At 42.7% G+C, this 18,650-nt stretch overlaps 1 protein-coding gene across 1 annotated transcript; it reads right to left on the bottom strand.

Moving 5' to 3' along the window:
* Positions 1–4,616: 4,616 nt before the first annotated feature.
* Positions 4,617–17,572, bottom strand: LOC147633799 (putative histone chaperone ASF1A). The gene is made up of 3 exons (XM_086804850.1): positions 17,210–17,572; positions 16,496–16,611; positions 4,617–5,295 (listed from the first exon to the last, which is right to left on the bottom strand). The coding sequence occupies exons 1-3, from the start codon at positions 17,316–17,318 to the stop codon at positions 4,957–4,959; spliced, it is 564 nt and encodes a 187-aa protein (XP_086660976.1). The 5' UTR covers positions 17,319–17,572; the 3' UTR covers positions 4,617–4,956.
* Positions 17,573–18,650: the final 1,078 nt, after the last annotated feature.

Genomic DNA, 18,650 nt, shown 5'->3' with positions numbered 1-18,650 from the left:
ACAGAATAGGTGGGGCTAGCCCCACACTAGTGTGACAGGCTTATTGAGCCCCATACTACTTTATGCAAATGACATCATCCTCCTTTCATATTTCAGTCGAGGGGGGCTTCAGAGACATTTGGATGCCTTATAGGATTTTTGCACTCATCGAGACTATTAACCAAGGTTAATGGTCTTTAATACTTCCCACCCCTTCACATCCAAATTGAGCTTCACATACAAAGGGGATCCCATGGAGATTTTCTCATCCTTTGTCTACCTTAATGTCACTTTCAGTGGCCCATGCTTCACCATGGTTCTTTCCCACAGCACATGCTAAAGTGACATGGGGATATGGAACCTTGAGCTTACTTGAGTGTGGTAGTTTTTCCAGACACATTTCGAGGGGCTAGGAGAAAGGGTTGGTTGTTTGACACCCTCATCATAACTAGCATTGATATATGGAGCAACCTTCAGGGGGCTAGATTGGAAGAGAGGCCCGAGGTCATGATGTTCTCCCGTATGATCCGCAACAAACCATCATTCCCACACCAAATTATCTAGGTAGAGTTTGTTACAACCCCAATGGTAGTGGATGCACTCTTCGAACCAGTCATCACAAACCTCCATTGCATCAGTCACATGGATCCCCATAGGTACCCAAGGCTTGCCCTAGAGTCCTCAAGATAACTAACACTTGAGGGCCACCCTTGAGTATGGTATGCTTGAGTTTCCACTTGGTTCTCAAGATATGGGCTCTATATATGGATGCATCCACCCCTTCAGTACAGTTTGGACTCCTCTTTTCTCTAACTCTATCTCATGAGGATACTAACGGGGGGTGGTTATTCGGTTAGATCCTATCAACCTCTACACCTATTCCACATGTACAACACATGGATCACACCTTCACAGCTCCCACAACCGAACATGCACTTCTACAGAGATCACTTCCTTATGCGGGGCTAGCTAAGTGTTCACATGTGCCATGCCATGTAGTTTTGATTGGCTAGATACGGTTTTCATCCCACCACTTGAGAGTGGAGATAGGGAGAGTTGAGCGCATCTTCACAACTGGGGAGCTTATATAGAGACCCAGAGAGGAGAGAATCTCTTGACTATTCTACACAAAGGTTGAGCTAGAGGAGCATTACATATGTCATTGCCCAAGATACTACTGGGGAGGTTTCACTGTCTGCTCCATGAAGGATTTGGCCTGCTTTCAAGGATCATTCACTTCCCCGACCCTAGCACTAACTAGGATTCTTCCTACTCAAGATCTGCAAACACAAGGACACTTTCTTAAGAGAGCTTTGGGCCCCAACCGCCCGGACCCCCCCTCTCCAGCCAATCATCACCAATTTCTTTCGGACCCAAGAGGAGGAGGACACCCATACGATGGATCCTATGGACCCACCTCGGGCTACTTGCCGACCCACCCTCGCTCTCAAGAGGAGGTACCTTAGACTGGGCCTCCACATTCTAGTGTGCCCAGTGCCCTCAATCCCTGAACATTGGCCATGATCCCCTCATCAACTCTAGATCAAGGACAAGCTCCATCGACATCAAGATACCTTTCCACATGACATAGCTGAAGGAGACTTCTTAGCCATACTCATTAGCCACATGCTTGATATTTTGGAGAGTGGTATACGATTCCATGATGAAATTTCTATGGACAGTTTTGTATCACTCGAGTGAGATAGTTTTGATTTGTTCTATTGTCTTTTCTATTCCATGTTGAGAATGCCTTAAATGTTCCAAGAAACGCATGCCCTTATGTTTGTTTAGGCAAGGCCTTCAAAACATCATCTACTATTTCATGCTACACTTCTGTGGCTAACATGCCTTCCTAACCTAAAGGTGCATGTTGCCACGACTCCTATCCCTACAAATAAGTCTAACATTGGCCTTCTTTTCAACAAGCACCTACTCCCAGTCCACGCTGCAACCCCTCAACCCCTACACACAAATGACAAACAAGAAATTAATTTTTCTTTTTGTCCATTTGGTAAAAATAAATTGAATCATAATTGGGCGATTTATAATTGTGTACATAGTAGTGATCTCAACAACAATCAATTCACATGCACTCCATAACTCCCCTCCTGAACATAGTAGTGATCTCGACAACCATCAATTTACATGCACTCCATGACTCCGCATCAATGGCTTTAACTAAATGGTTGTACTGGAAATGATACCAATCCCTTAGGCATAACCCATGTCCACGGGATCCCCCTAGAGCCACAATCTTGGATGTACACACTAAAATCATTGTATAGTGGGAGTCAAGCATTCACACAAATTAGAAAAGAAAAAATCTCCTTGAGGCTCTTACCAATGGTTTATCTTAAGTCACTTTGTCATCGATGGAAGCCTTTCTTCTCAACCATCTACTTCATGAGCTAATAACAATATTCAAAAAAATCAAAATCTTAAATATGGTGTTAAAGATGGTTGTAGATAAAATATTGTGTTGCTTGTTCTACTCATGATTATCTCTCTATTGTATATAAAGGGATTTTGCTCTCCCTGTAAGCTCCTAAATGAATTTAATAAATTAGTTTTAGTTTATTTATAAATCCACCTTCTACTACTCTTTAGTTCTAAGTATAAGGGTGTTTAAAGGGTCCATGATTGCTAGGTAACTAGTGGTTTTACCACATAAACTAGACTATGTTTCTACTCAAAACTATTACTTAATGTTACTACTCAAGAGCATTTCTCTTTCTATACTCAAGATCCTACTTGGAATTGATTAGAGTTTTATTGCATAGATATAGTGAATAGCATTAGTGAATATCTACAGAACATGGGTGTTGCCAAAGGCAAGTCTTCCACTTGTTTTTGTAAAAGAAGAATTTTGATGCTAAAAGGTCAAAAGATTGGTTTTGTTTCCTTTTGCAAGTAGCCTGAGAGAGTTTTTCATGCTATTGCTTAAAACTTATTAGAATTGACATTATTGCTCATAATAAAGCACGACCTAAACATTGAACTCTCTCGAGGATGTAGGTATATTGGTGTTATAACTATTGAGCCTTAGAAAGAGTGCTATAATCCTAACACTTACCTATCAAACTCTTAGGTTGTGCAGACATCATGCTATCTAGCTTCTATAGCATAGTATAGGAAAATCGTGCTACTATAGATGGGACACTTCATGGATTGTGATTAATGACAACACTAGGACTCTCATGTAAGGAAGGTCAACTCATATCCCTTCAACTTAAAATAAGCATGTGAGTGTTCTCCAAATGCTCATGTCTACTTATGTTATAAGAGAGGACCTACTTGATCAAACTTGAGGAAAAGAAGAACAAGAGGGAGGGGGTTTAGAAATGCACCTAAGAGAATATGAATGAAGTCTACATTAGGGTAGAGACCTTTCCTACAAGGCTCTTTACACACATACGAGAATTAGAAATTCGTTGCACTTTTCCACGTGCCTTAACCAACCATCATAACCTATTATCCAAAAGGCAAGGAGAATTAGACTTTTCAACTTTCATTATATCAAAAATCTCTATTAAAAGCCTCCCTTTGTTGACTAACTAGAGACAAAGAGAGAGAGACATTGTCCAGCGTACAACAAATCAAGTATACCATATGATGGTGGAAATAAGAGCTGGATCACTGAGAATGCAAGGTATGGAACATTAGAAAAAGTAGGACCTGGTGGAAGAAAGTAATCTTACAAGGCTAGTGGTCTAAGATTCTATATCAAAGGAAGGTGTTCCTATGGTGCATGCTAATTGGAAGCCTACCATTGGGGAACCATTTGCGAAAACGACATATTGGTTCTGGTAATTGTGTGTTTTGTTTAACATGCTTGAAAACATGCCTGCATCTTTTCTTTTCATGTTCGATAGCAAAGAAAGTATGGATTTTCTTTCTCGCATATAAATTCTGTTGGACAGATAGACCCGTAAAGATTTAAGACTAGATTTTTGGCAAGATTCCAAATGGTCTAGATAACCTAAAACATTTAGTTTTCTTTCATTTTTTCATGTGAACAGGTTTATTGCATATCTGGTTAACTAAGAATGCCTTCATGTTTGATGTAGAAATTGATACTACATCTCACATAGCTCATATAAAAGAGATACTATTGTGGCAAGTCTCTTCTTTGCGGTCAGCTCATTTGGTAGAGAATGGCACGGTTGTATATTGGATGAGGATACTCAGAGCTACACCTATAGTTCGAAGTAATTAGTGAGGAAAAGTTTGTACATCATATGGTGGCCATGTAACCATTTGTAAAGTAATTTTGATAATATATTTTCTATTACGAAAAAAAAAGAGATTGAAATTTCTCAAATCATATGTAGTCATCATCAATTTGATGGCAACTAAAACGTGGCTTTCTAGTTTAAGTGCCTATGCCACTTCAAACTGCATGTAAATTTATGTCAACACTTTGAAAGTGGTTTGTCACCTTTTTTTAAACCCAAAATAAATTTTAATTTCCTAGTATGATGTAAAAGGGTAGAGAAATTAAAGGGAAAAAGAGGCCAGGAAGAGTAGGATGCTCTAGTACAAATCAGCACCTCAACAAAATTACACATCAATTTTCAACAAACAATCAATACCTCCATCTCCTTTGAAAACAAGAACTCAACTTATAACTCTCTGTTTTCTCCCATCTGCAATCAACTATTCATTAACACACTATAAGGTGGAAGTGATACACATTTCAGGACCAATAAAATTTTGATTTATATATCTCAGAATAATGAGAACCACATTCCAAGGCCAATGATGTCTTTGGTGTAGGGTGAGGTAAAGGCAGGACCTTTGGTGTAGGGTGATTTGCAAGTGGCTGACACCATCGATGCCAGTCTTCAAAACTTGAACCATAATTCTAATCTTGGGCTGGGCAGCTCCTGATCTTCACTACTATACACATACAGGTCGGAAGAAAGCAAGGTTTTCCATTGATTTTCAAAGCGTCGACTTTCCCAAGCACATAAGAGACTACTGATTTGAATTCTCAAAGTCCATCGGTTGAGGTACATCAGCGGACAGGGGATCATCAGCTGCTGGAGGATTGAATACTGGCACATCGGCACTTGGAGGGTTAAAAACTATGGGGAATTTTGTGACCCTGGGTTTGTCTGACAAGATGTTCCTTTGGACTTTGTCGATTAGGACCTTTGGTGGAGGTTCTTCCCTCAATTGCTCATCTAGGTATTCGTTGCTAACATAATAGCCAACCCTCATGAACTCTTGTCCCATGTAAGAACATGTTAGAAGCAGCACGGTCACTCCCAAGATATCTTCCTCAGGAATCTTGTCTGGCTTCGGAGGGTCGGCCTGCAAAACAAACATTGGAGTTAAATAATAAAGCAGCATAGTGAGCATGGTAACAAATATGAGAGAGGAGAGAGAGAGAGAGTAATGTCTGTTGATGAGGTCTTATCTTTGTACTTATGGACCATTTTGCAGGCCGCCGTGTCCCATGAGTTGCTATGCAGAGGTTGGCTTTTCATGGGGTTCCTATACGACCCCTTTCCTTTTGCATCTTTCCATGCTTGCCCCTGGCCTTTTTACTGGCTTTTTCAATCCTTCATCTCCCTACTGGAGGCCTTCGACCAAAGATGTGCTATTTCACCTTACATGGCTGGTGAATCCTGCAAGTGATTGCTTTTGACACATGTTTTTTTCCCATTTCTAGGCTATGATGTCCATATGCTGTGTGACAAACCTCACCCGGATGGTCGTCCACCACCCAGCAGCCCTGCACATAACCATGGGCAAGCAGCAACCTCCCAAGGGAGCACAGTAGTGGGAAAATGGCCAGACAGCAGGTGGTGTAAGAGTTTATCAAAGACACAAGATGGCAGTGGAACACAAAAACCCAAGCACCTTGAGCAATGACAAGAACGAAGAAATGAGGTGTCTGGGGACCCTTTTATAGGCAGCTTAAGGGCCCCTAGTAAGGAGTGGGGCTAATCAGCCCATCGCGGTCGGAGTACACCGTGGAGTGAGTTCAATAATAGAGGTTTCTCAAAAGTTGAAGACTGATTCTGATTTGCAGCAAACGCTGGGCTAATGCTTGTTCCTAACAGCACTGTTCAAGGCTGACATCAGGGAGTATTTTGTACTTGAGAACAATCACTTGTGATCTTTTCTTGTACATAAATATATAGTAGGAACTAGGTGTACATTGTGATTTCCCCTCCCCTTCAGATCGTAGACAACGACAGGTGCTTAAATGCAGCCAAAATTTCAGCAGCAAGTCTCCAGTACAGATTAGGGTTTTCTCTCAATTTCAGCCTTGAGCTGATTTAACAAGTTTTGTAAATAGAGCTTCTGCTCAGCAATATAGTAGGGTGTATTAGTTTATGTAACTGCCTAGCTTTTATTTCTTGGCCAAGTCTTCAGCTGTTCTTTGCATTTGAGGTCACATCAAGTAGTACAAGCACTCATATAACAGTCTAAGAGATTGTATTATTTTTCAGTTACAAAGTTTTCAGGTAAACGAGTCATAATTGTATCGGCCTCAAATGCATATCATGACTACTGAGGCCATTTACAGGGTAGAGAGAGAGAGAGAGAGAGAGAGAGAGAGCTCAGTTATGAAGGGAAAGGGTTGTTGAGGATTAGGGTTTGCAAAATTTTAGATTAGGTGCATGCCTACGAAGGGTTAACCAGTCCCCGGAGACAAAAGCGGGAAGCTTGAACTGAAGGCCCAGCACATAATGGTCCACTCCATGTCTGCAATGGCATAATCATGTAGCATCATAAGGAATCTGTAAAACAAGCCACATATTCTCACTTATGTTTCTAATAAGCTATTAAGGAAAGGTTTAGATAGTACAAATATTTTTAAGATCTATAAATGGGTGCTAGGATTCAAACCTTGGATTTGCGTGTCAGCACATAAAGGCATTACCACCCTGGCCAAACCCAGCTGGCAAGACAGTATAAACTTTGAAGGACTACGACATTAAACAGAAGAGCAGACCTGTTAAAAATCTAACTCTGTGTGCTAAAATTTTAAGTGTATTCTGGTATAAGATGGTAATTAATATGTGAACTAAGTGGCGCGTCCACTTTTTTTCCAAAGAAAAGATCCATCTATTAGTAGAAAACAGAATCTCTGCTTGCAGGCGGACTGGGGGGGGGGTCTCTCCATGGCTGGCCACTTTTGGAGGTAAGCTACATAGCGGGGGGGCGGGGAGTGCCACACTCAGGGCCTGCAATGCCAAGTGACCCCACCCTTGAGTGAGGAAGGGACCCGGGCTCCAAAATGCAAAGGAAGGGCTGCTTGTTTGGAACTAATGCATGCTCGTGCCAGTCACTCTGAGCGCTCCTGAGAGTGTAGATAAGATTCATCGAGACAAAGCAGACCATTGGCAGGTTCACTATGCCCTCAATGGCCTCCCTACACCCCACCCACCAAATACGCCATGCTGTGATGCTGCTAATGACCTCCCACAGCTAGTCAGTGTGGAACTGGAGGTCTAGGGTGCCACTGTAGCTACTATAGTGATGCTAGTGGTGATCTGATAGTGGGTGGGCTGAAGTGTGCAACCATCACCGTCCTTATATAAGGAAGCGATGGTGCCCCAAGTGACAAACCTAGTGGTCCCAAGGTCCAACATAAACAGACCCACAAAGCAGCACAAAACCTGTTGCACCTTTGGGCAGTTCCAAGTGACGCAGAGACTCCTTGAGAGCACCAAAGCAACAGGACCGCTAGTAATGGCAAGCCAAATACCCACAGCAAAGCTCCTATGGGCCACCAGCCTGAGGAAGAGAGTGATCTTCCTTGGATGAAAGCTGTCCCAAAGCCTCTTCCAGAAGTCTGCAAGGAAGAAATAAAAGGGGAAAGGGGGAGAGAGCGGAAGAAGGGGGGGAGGGCATGGACATGCCAATGCCGAGCAACCGCTGAAGTAACGTCAACCTTGTGCAACTGGATCTGCCATCCCGTAGGAAGCCACGATGCTCCAACAGGGCGGTGGGGTCTCTCCAATGCCTCTCTCCTAGGTCCCGCTGAAGTCGGACCAATGGATGATTCTCCCAAAGCCACGGTTGCCATGAGGGGTCCTCTGCAACCTTGATAGGTGAGGGATCAATGTGCTATCTGTGCTCATGGAAGCTGACTACTCACACCAACTATTTGGAGGAACATCACTCCTCAAAAGGAGTCTCTGGCAGCCACCCATGGTTGTTAATCTCAAAGGCAAGCTATCCCGATTCCCAAAGCGTCGTCCAAAAGTCAGCAAGAAGAAGGGAGGAGGAAGGAGGTGGGGGGATGATGCCGGGCAACCATTGGAGTGCAACCAACCTCATGCAACCAGATCTGCTGCCCCAAGGGAAGCTCAGATGCTTGGACAAGGTTGTGGTGTTCCTCCAATGCCACTCTCCCAAGTCCCATTAAAAGTCATGTCAATGGTCGACTGCAACCTTAAGAGGGGAGGGGCCGATGTGCCATCAATGCTCGTGGAAGCCAATTACTCACACCAGCTATTTTGGAGGCAAGCCACTCCTCCTCGGGAAGTGTCCCTACACACTGCAAGCGCCCATGTTCGCCAATCTCAAAGGCAAGGCAAGCAGGAGGCATCCCTCTCGGAAGCCGAAAGTTGCAAGCAAGAGGAGATCAACACCCACACTGGAAGAGGGGACAAGGCTAGGGGTCCGCCATTTGAAGGGAATGGCCCCGTAAACTAAGAGGGCTAGGTTCCTCTCATCTGAAATCTGCAAGTTGCTTTGCCTAAAGCTGGGGAGGAAGCTCTCTAAAACAGCGCCATGCTTCTCATGGCTCCTTTATTGGAAATCACCTCCTTGTGAGTAATAGGTACTTATGTCCACTCCTTTTTGAGGGAGCAGGTTCTCTACTGCTAAGCTTCCACAACCTATGGCGTTGACTCCCAAAGCAGGTTAATGAACATTTGAGTAGTGCAATAATCCATTATGTGCTCAATGGTAGTGACAAGCGAGGATGTGGAAGCTTGGAATAGTAGCTCTTCAAGTGTTAGAGGCATTAGGTGAGGTTACTGATTGCTTGCCCTTGTGTCTATGCTGAGAAAGCTCTCTTGTTCTGAGGAGGGACATCAAATTCAGCATATGGTTTGTTTTTATTTTCATATTGTACCGGAAGAATCGGGTGCTAGCAAGTGGAGAATCCTTGGGCACCCACAAGGTTGTATCTGAAGCAGACTCCTTTTTGGTAATCTAACCATAAGGGGGAGGGGAGTCAGCCCATCTTCTGGCCCCTAGTGTGGTGTACTGTGCAAAGTTGTTATCTCTTTCTTATCTAGCATGTTTATGTGTTTGATCAGTTTTCATGATTGATAACAGTTCCATGTTACAGCTTCCCTTCAGTTACATTGGTATCAGAGCTTGGCTTTCTACAAAGCTTGTGCCATATATGATGTTGGATATGGCTGTAAGGAGTCATTCTCCGTGAGAGAAGGTTGGGATTCTGAGGTAGCCCTCATCTTATTGTCAGGCCTCGAAAGAGGTTACCTTTGGTTTAAGCGGCAGTGAGCCTGTGGAAAGACTTTGTGGCCTTCCTGTCTGTGTAGGGGCACTGTTGCACCCTTGCAATCTATTCAATATCATCCTTGGAAAGCTGGTAGAGAGCTCCAAGGCACGGAAATTCTTTTCTTTCTGAAGATCTAGTAAATACATCAAGGTCAGCCATTCAGATCATTCTCTGGAGGACTCTATCAACCGTATTCGCCACATGCGAGACGAGGATAGAGACAAGGACCAAGTTGGGGCTTTGCCAGATAACGATCCACGGTTATCTGCTAGGGCTGAAGATCAACAAGATCTTGATGCTTTGATGAACGAGCTTGAAGAGCTCCGTGCCTTGCAAAGGGACCCGGATGTACAGAGGGTTATTGAGTCCAAGTCTCAAGTTAAGGCAAATGTGGTCACTTTTGATGCAATTGTCCAAAAGATGGGAATTGAGAAACCTCGAGAGTTGGTTGTTGCTTATTTGAAAAGCCGTGGCGATGTTGTTTCGGATGATAAGGGCAAGTGGGTCTTCACACGACAACCTCGCAAGCAATCCCGCGAAGGGAATTCTGATGATGTTGTGAGAGGGCATGCAACCCGAACATAGTCACAAGAAACGTTCCGAGGTTTTTTTCGTTTCGAGGTTTTTCGGGTTTTGTTTCGAAAGGTTTCGTCCCTCGGCTAAGAAACCGCGAGGTTTCGAAAAATCAATAATTTTACTAAGTATAAATAAAAAATGATGAAAAAATGGTGCCTTCTCACACATCTCAAAAGATCATCCTTATTCTGGTGAGACATTATGGCAACATAGTGTAATGATGAAAAAATGGTGCCTTCTCACACATCTCGGAGAATCATCCTTATTTTGGTGAGGCATTATGGCAATTTTGCTTGATTAGATGCCACAAGTTGTTCAATCAAGGACTCTTAAGAAATTGAAAAAGGGAAGGTAGAAATTGTGAAAGATTTAAGACATTGAAGGATGGTGTATGAAGAAAAAGGGGAAAGAAGAGAGAAGAAGAAGAGAAAAGGAGAAGAAGAGCAAGGGAGAAGAAGAGGAGAGAAGAAGAGAAAGGAAGAAGAAGAGGAGAGAAGAAGAGAATGAGGGAAGGAGGAGTAGAGGTGAAAGATATGGCAGAAGACGGAGGCAAGAAAAGAAGAGCTAGCAAAAGATGGAAAAGGGAACGAGGGAGGTAGGAGAAGAAGAGGGAAGGAAGGTGATGAGGAGGATATGGGAAAACACAAAAATAAAACAGAAGATGGAAAAGGGAACAAGGGAGGTAGGAGAAGAAGAGGAAAGGAAGGTGATGAGGAGGATATGGGAAAAAAAAAAATCCCAAAAAATCGAGGACAAAAAAAAACCCGAAATTTGGGTGAAACTACCCATACTGGACAGGTTTCGAGGTTTTTAAAAATCGTTTCGAAGTTTGGAGGTTTCAAGGTCTCGAAAGCTAGAAACAAGTTTTTTTGTTACTATGAGCCCGAACCAGTGATGTGAGGGAGGGTATGCAACTCGAGCAAGTGATGTGAGTGGGCATGCAGCCAGAACAGATGTTATGAGAGGGCATGCAACCCAAGCAACTGATATGAGAGGGGATGGGCATGCAACCCAGGCAACTGATATGAGAGGGCATGCAACCCATGGGAATGATGTACATCAACATGCAACCCGAGCGGATGATGAGGGGTTTTCAGCCCATATGAGAGATGCAAAAGATTTTAATGCATTGTCGATGATATATCCACCTTCTAGGTATGTTCTTGCTCCCAGAGTTCCATCTCGAGTGGAGGGTGTTGCACAAGAAATCAGCCCTAGACCTGGGCATCGCCGCCATTGTAGACATGACGAAGGAAATGATGTTCTAGAGCAACGGGATGCTCGACACAACAAGAAGGCCAAAGAGTTCAAGTTAGGGGACAAGGACATCAAATTCAAGAGCTATAATGGAAAGCTGGATACCACCAAGACACTCACATTCATAAGGCAATTTGAAATAGCTTTTTGCACTGGGGGAAAAACCTATGCTGAGGAATGTGGGTATGCATCTTAAAGAGACTGCGACTGATTGGTGGATGGCAAAGCTCTTGGATAGAACAGTTGCTCGTACATGGAGTACTTTCAAAGAGCAATTCTATGATCAATTCCTTCCTCCTCACTTTGAAACAGATGTACGAAAGGAATGGGACTGGCTAACACAATATGAAGGCGAGTCCGTTTCCTCATGTCTCAAAGTTTTGGCGGATTCTTCTCAAGATCACACCTGTCATGACGATTAGTGAGGACGAGAAGAAAAGAAAATTTGAGTCAGAGCTACAACGAATCATCTGGAAGAGCCTTGCAGTGTATCCCCACTACACTTTACAAGAGCTGATATATTCAGCTGCTATTTCTAAGGAACTGCATGGCAAGGGAGCATCAAAAAGGCAAGAATTCAGCTCATACAAGGGAAAATTCAGAGCTGCAAATGAGCAAAAAAAGGGTGGACAGCCACCTAAGTTTATGCCCAATGAGTCCAAGGATGCAAAAGGAGGCTCTGAAAAGAAGCCGAGGGATAAAAAGAATGATTCTAAGCTATTCAGACAACACATTTTTCATTGCATGAAAGAGGGAAAGTGCTTCTTATGTGGGAGCAAGGATCACATGAAATCTCAATGCCCCCAGAATGCCAAAAGGAATAATGTGCAGGATGCAAAACCGAGTGTGAATGTTATACCCAATGTACAGGGTAATATTGCACATGAGCCAAAGAGCAAAATTTTATGCAAGGCTTGGGGCAAGTTAAAGGATCGAACAGCTTTATTCCTTTTTGATAATGCTTCTACAGATAACTTTATATCCATTCAGATGGTTGCTGCTCTGGGACTAAAGCCCGAGAAATTGGGCATGGACTTTCATGCAGATGCTGCCTTTGAGGGCAAGGAAGTCAAAGTCGCTCCCATCATTGGGACGCTTCGCATACAGGTGCAGGGATATTTGGGTCATGAAGACTTCCTGGTAGCACCGCTTACAGGATGTGATGTGATACTTGGGATGCCATGGCATTATCGTTTGGATCCCAAGCTTTTGCACAAAGAGAACAAAGTAAACTTTACTCATAGGGGTAGGGAAGTTTGTATTGATGCGGGTACCACTGGGAGTACCATACCCATTCTCACTGCAAGTTCACAAGAACTTTCTTTGATAATCTTATTATCTTTTCAAAGAGTGAGGCTGAGCATAAAGAACACCTCACCATTGTTTTTGAAGAGCTTAAGAAACATAAGCTTTTCATCGATGAAAAGAAGAGTGAATTCTTCTTGTCAGAGATCCATTATTTGGAGCATATTATTTTGAAAGATGATATACGCATGGATCCTCCAAAGATTCAAGCTATTAAGGACTGGCCATAGCTTCAAAATGTTCATCAAGTCAAGAGCTTCATTGGATTATGTTCATACTATCGTCGATTTATTCGACACTTTGCTTTCTTGGCTTCTCCATTGCATGATTTAACGAAGAAGAAAGTTGCATTCCGTTGGTCCGATTCAGAAAGAACAGCTTTCCAAAAGTTGAAGGATGCCATCATCTCAGGGCCTATTCTTAAGCACCTCCACACCGTCCACTTCATCAACCAAGAAGATTAGCTAATGGGATTCCATAGTAGCTGGAAAGATTGATTCTAGAACAACTAAGGAATCAGGAAGAAGAGCATTAGGAATTGGACAAGATTTCGTAGCAAATAGGAGAGACTGATTCCGGAACCACTAAGGAATCAAGAAGAAGACAGTCCTCAAAAACCACCAAACAGGAGAGGCAGGAAGCTTAGCAAGGGGAAGAATTGGCAGCTATGGGTAGGATTTCCCTCAAGCACCCGAAATTCAAAGGCAAGAGTGAGGAGGACCACATTGTTGCCTTTGAAACCATGTTCCAGGCAAACTAGGCACCGCTTGGGCAAAAGACGAAGTATTTTTCTACATCGTTGGGTAGCAAAGCCACCAACTATACACCCAGTACGGATTGGAGCACTTTAAGAAATTTGAGGAGATGAAGAAGGCTTCCCTAAAGAGATGAAGAAGGCTTCCCTAAAGAGGTTCAAGAAAGACAAGACCATAACAAAAGTGCTAGAAAAGCTGCAGAGGATGACATAGAAAAAGAGGCCAATAGAAGACCGCACGCTCGAATTTAGAGCAATGTTGATGCGCCTGGACCAGCCCAATAGAAGACCGCACGCCCGAATTTCGAGCAATGTTGATGCGCCTGGACCAGCCCAACCGTCCCGCTCCAGCCACATTGTGAGCCAGTGGTTTAAGAGATGACTGAGTAAGAAGCTCCAGATGACAGTAGAGCCTCATACGACCTAGAGGCCTTGACCTTTGAACAAGTGGTGGCAGGAGCCGCCATAGCTGACGGAGTCCTAATGTAAACTCAAGAATTCCAAATGGGGAACCAACAATTAGGGTTGCTATTACTATTGGAATTTGACTTTACAGTTATAATAAGGAAAGAAATACATGTGCAAGGGGTGGGAGTATCTGCCAAAGAGATCAAACCCAAGGTCATTTTATGTGAAGGGTGAAAACCTAAAGCCAAGCACAAGAGAAGAGGAGGACATTCCACAGGAAGAACCATGTGTCAAGAGCCAGAGGGAGAAGAGCTAAGCCCACAGCAAGCAAAAAAAAAAAAAACAAAGCAAGACCTAACAGTTGAGGACAACTGTTTAATAAGTTAGGGAGATATCACCGAAGCATAAAAATACACGACGCTAATATGCAAAAACGCAACGCGCCCAAAAAAAAAAAAAGGGTTTTGTGGGAGGGGAAAAAAAAAGTGCCATGACACTGACACGTGGCAAGATAGCAGCGCAAAGTCACCTTACAAGCTTGGAATGATGCGACTAGTTTTTGGAAAGAAAGTGATTAAAAGCTTTTTAAAACTAAAAGAGGAGCTATTATAATTATTATGATGCATTTTGGACTATAAGTGAGTTTTAAAGCGCTTTTCTCAAGTGCTTTAGGACAAGAACTATAAATTCAGCTATTCTCTCATTGTTGAAAATGTAAAAAGACGAGAGCTGTCTAGTTCTAAGAAATTGTACTCAAGACTCCTCCAAGGGGTTTTATCCAATATAACTCGAAAAGGGGGAGGGGGGGTGGGGGAGTTCGGCCGAGGCTATTTCAACCCCTAGAGTGGTGTCTTCTCTCTCTACTCTCTCTCTCTCTCTACTCTCTCTCTCTCTCTCTCTCTTGTTTTTTTTCAAATTTTCTCAAGGTTTATGCATGAAGTTATTATTTTCTTGAAGATAAACTAAGTATCCGTGCCACGGCCCTTACAAAGGCCTATTTCATCCGGTGAGATAAGGCAACTGATGATGTCCATGATGATGTCCATGATGGGCTCCCAAGTGCTGATGATGAGCTATAAAACCCTAAAATCATAGAAACCGTAACACAAGACAAACCCTAAAATGACTAACGCTGGCCCTGATTCCATTTGTAGATTAGGGTTAGCACAGGAGAACCTAAGCTAAGATGGATGGAAGATATCCATGCTCTGTGTGTGTGTGTGTGTGTGTGTAGAGAGAGAGAATGTTGAATTGTAGAGAGAGAGTATTGCACGACTCAATGATAGATTGATTGATGTGATAGAAGTGCAGTTCACTCACCAAGTACAAAGCTTTTGTTGGCTTGCAACCTTATCTTTTGACCCTAACTCCCCTTTGTACATGCATGCCATGCCTTTTGTATAGGTCTCATAGGCCATATTCAGCTTCCGCCATGATCTCTCTCTCTCAAACTTGGAACAAGGAAGTTAAGTCTACAACCCAAAGGACACCACGTACATAGTGCAATCCTGTAAGTTTCATGTAATGGACAAGAACAGGAGCATGCATCAAGGAAAAAGCTCAAACCAAAGGGTTTCTATGACCGAACAGGATATGCATGAAGGGTACATTTGGGTTTGTAAAGGCATTCCTCAACAAACCCCTTTTTGGCATGGCGCTACACCTCTCAGGGGGATTAACAACGCACTTATACGTGCATGCCACATGGCACACTTACCTTATCCACTCATAAGAGTGTGTGCACACACTACTTAGCATAATAACCCTTAGGGACTGTTCACACACATACAGATACACAAATAGGGGTTCACACACACGAGACTCTAAATCCTCTAGAATCCTAATACAAATGAGCTGTGATGGCAACTCATTTGAGGCCTATTGACAAGGATTAATGCTCATAATGGTTACCTGTTGGAACCCATTACTTCAGGTTCTAAGTTCCACTAGGGTGTTACCCCCACCATGTCGACTGCTGCAGCATGATGGCATCGTCACATGAAACAACAAATCGGAATGGTATCGTAGCGGTCAAGGAAAAACTTGACCACTTCCACTATGGCGAATTCCAACGATGAGAGAGAACACTAGATCCCAACAAAAAGTATTTCTTCGACGGCCAACTATTTCCAAAAGCAAGGTCATCAGTGATGACACAAACACCATGTTCCGGGAATTTATGCGCATCATACCACAAGAAGGGAAATAGATGTAGACATGTATGGCTTCTATAAAGGCCTTGGAGAAAAGGATACCTCTTCAAGAAACTTGGACACCCCCTCTCCTCCGGCAATCGCCACCACCGAGATCCCTTCCCCTTTGGCTATCTCCCCTGAGGAGTTAACACAACATTACATGAATTGAACACAGGCAGTGTTTGGGGTATTCAGCTAGCAGCCACACTCGGGAGAGTGTGCATGTGACATATATACTTGGGGGCAATCTCGGACTGACTCTCCTAAAAAGAAGAAATGATACCCTTGACTTGTTTAGCCACTAAGCTCCAATGCGATGCATGACTTGTCAAAGGCTTCCTGATGCTCTTGGAACACACGCTATGTTCTCACAATCATCGACTTTTGAACTTTGACCCTACAGTCACAAGTCACAACAGCAAGTGTTGTGTGCGCTTTGAAAGCACATGCAATCACAAAAATCCAAGATTTTTAGCTATTTGTTTTAAAGATTGACATTATGATGAATTGCCATGTGCTTCTCACCTGGAAAACAAAGCGATAATTCCCGACATTCACAGGGCCTACAAGGACACTCTCCAGCAATTGGTCATACTTTTCATCCTCTGCTGACCCCACATATATAAGCTTCCATTCCAAGTCTGCAAATAATTATCATTAGGTTTTTTATGAAAGGAGAGAAAACATAACAATGAACCTCCCTAATTTTTCATCTAATAACCTACATATCAAAGGTAAATATGTATTAAGTATCTTTCCTAATGATATTTCTGCATACAGAGAATACTCTGCCCTTATTTGCTGTACAGTTCTTTCAGCAACGCAGATGATATTTCTCGTTTTAAAAATTCTATAGCAGAAAAAATTGTTTTCCTTTTATATATATGTATGTATGTACATACATACATCCTTTTATATATATGTATGTATTTAGGTACATACATACATACATATATGTGTATGTGTATGTGTATAAGAGAGATATATATCAAAATAGAAAATTTGGCGTACATGTACATTCAGTAGCAGAGAATATCAAAACTAAGGGAAAAGAATCCCTGATGTTTATAAAGGAAAGATGTGCTCTTTTCTTTTTTTAAATAGGAAAAATTTCCCCCTTTTACCCTTTCTTTGTTTTTCTTTAAGCAGTTTAGTAAACGTTCACCGTCATTAAGGGGACAAGAGTTAGGGTTATTTGGGTGTTTAGGGTTAGCTGTGACAAGAGTTAGGTTAACTCACCGTCGTTAAGGGGCAGCAGGCATTCGTAGGAGATCTCGAACTGGAAGGGGTTGAGAAACATGGAAGGGTTATCCAAAACTGCAACATTGGTGACGTTCACAGCGCTCATGGTTCCCTTTTAGGGCCCTCTGAGTCGTCCAGATAAGGGGTGGGGAAAAAAAACCCTAAATTACGAAAACCCAAGTAAAAGGAAACGGCCTTCCTCGCAAAACCCTGCGCACGTTCAACTATCGCAGCAGCGGCCTTACAAGGGCTTTGTGTTTCAGAGTTTGCCTGCTACTGCTGCTCTGTCTGCACATTAAACTGTAGTTTAATGTTTGCCTTGAAGTCCGCAAGCGAATGTTGGCGGGAACGAGAAGCCTTAGGTTGCACATTTGGACTTTTCATAAATAAGTAACTAGTTATTTTATTCATTCCTCATGGGAAAACATCCTTAGTGCATTGGGAGGCTTCAAATTTTAGGTTCTGAGCTAAAATTTATCTACAATGCCCTACATGTTGCAGATTTTATTCGTTTCTCAAAGTTGTTGCAAGGTTTCACTTAATGGCCTCCACAAATGATATGACATTGAAATGTTTTTTTTGGGTTTTGCATTAATTAATTCCTTCTCCATCATGCTTAATCTTGGTGCTTGTTTAAGTAAAGAGCTTACCTGTAGCCTTGCTGAAGCATGTTTCGTTGGGTCTTACCTTAGAGCCGTAAACTGTAACTTCTCTGTGTGGGTGCGCTAGCTCGTTTGTCGCGTCCTCACTTCATTGTCACACAAGAATGCTCCTTTGTTGCCAAAGGGGTGAAGGGTGAGCTCTCTACGCCTAGAGATGGAGGCAACAAGAGATGGTCCTTCGTGATGATTCTCTCTCACAAAAGGCGAGGAATGAAAGACTGGCATACATGATGTCAGGAGGCTTTTGATGCGGAAGTTTGAGATTAAGAATTTAGGTGACCTGTGATATTTCTTGGGCATAGAGGTGATGAGATCACCTCATGGCATTTTGTTATTGTAGAGGCATGGACATGTTGTCCAAGTATGGTATGACATGCTATAAGCCTATTTCAGTGCCATTAGAGCAGAACAACACAAAGCTTTCTACAAATACAGATGAGCTTTTGGAGGATCCCACTATGTACAGGCGCATAGTGGGTAGCTTAATCTACATGACCATTACTAGGCCAGACTTGAGCTATGTTGTTGGACTTGTGAGTCAGTTTATGCAGGCCCCTAGGAAGCCATACTTAGATGCGGCTAGATAGATTCTCAGGTACATAAAGTCCACAGTTGATTATGAACTTTTCTATGAGACTGGTATAGAGAGATAGCTACTGTAAGATTCCTCCCTCCCCAGCCTCTCAAATGTCCAGCATCTCCCCCTGTAATCAATTCCCTCTTCAGAAATATAAGAGATCTTGTCTCTGCCTGTTTTGGCATAGAGATAGAAAATA

Source organism: Cibotium barometz, chromosome 11 (genome assembly GCF_041138505.1).
Source record: "Cibotium barometz isolate CiBa-2024 chromosome 11, ASM4113850v1, whole genome shotgun sequence".
In the NCBI taxonomy this organism is placed as follows: domain Eukaryota; kingdom Viridiplantae; phylum Streptophyta; class Polypodiopsida; order Cyatheales; family Cibotiaceae; genus Cibotium; species Cibotium barometz.
The sequence above is the reverse complement of the archived record's forward strand: the minus strand, read 5'-3'. Positions and strand labels throughout refer to the sequence as shown.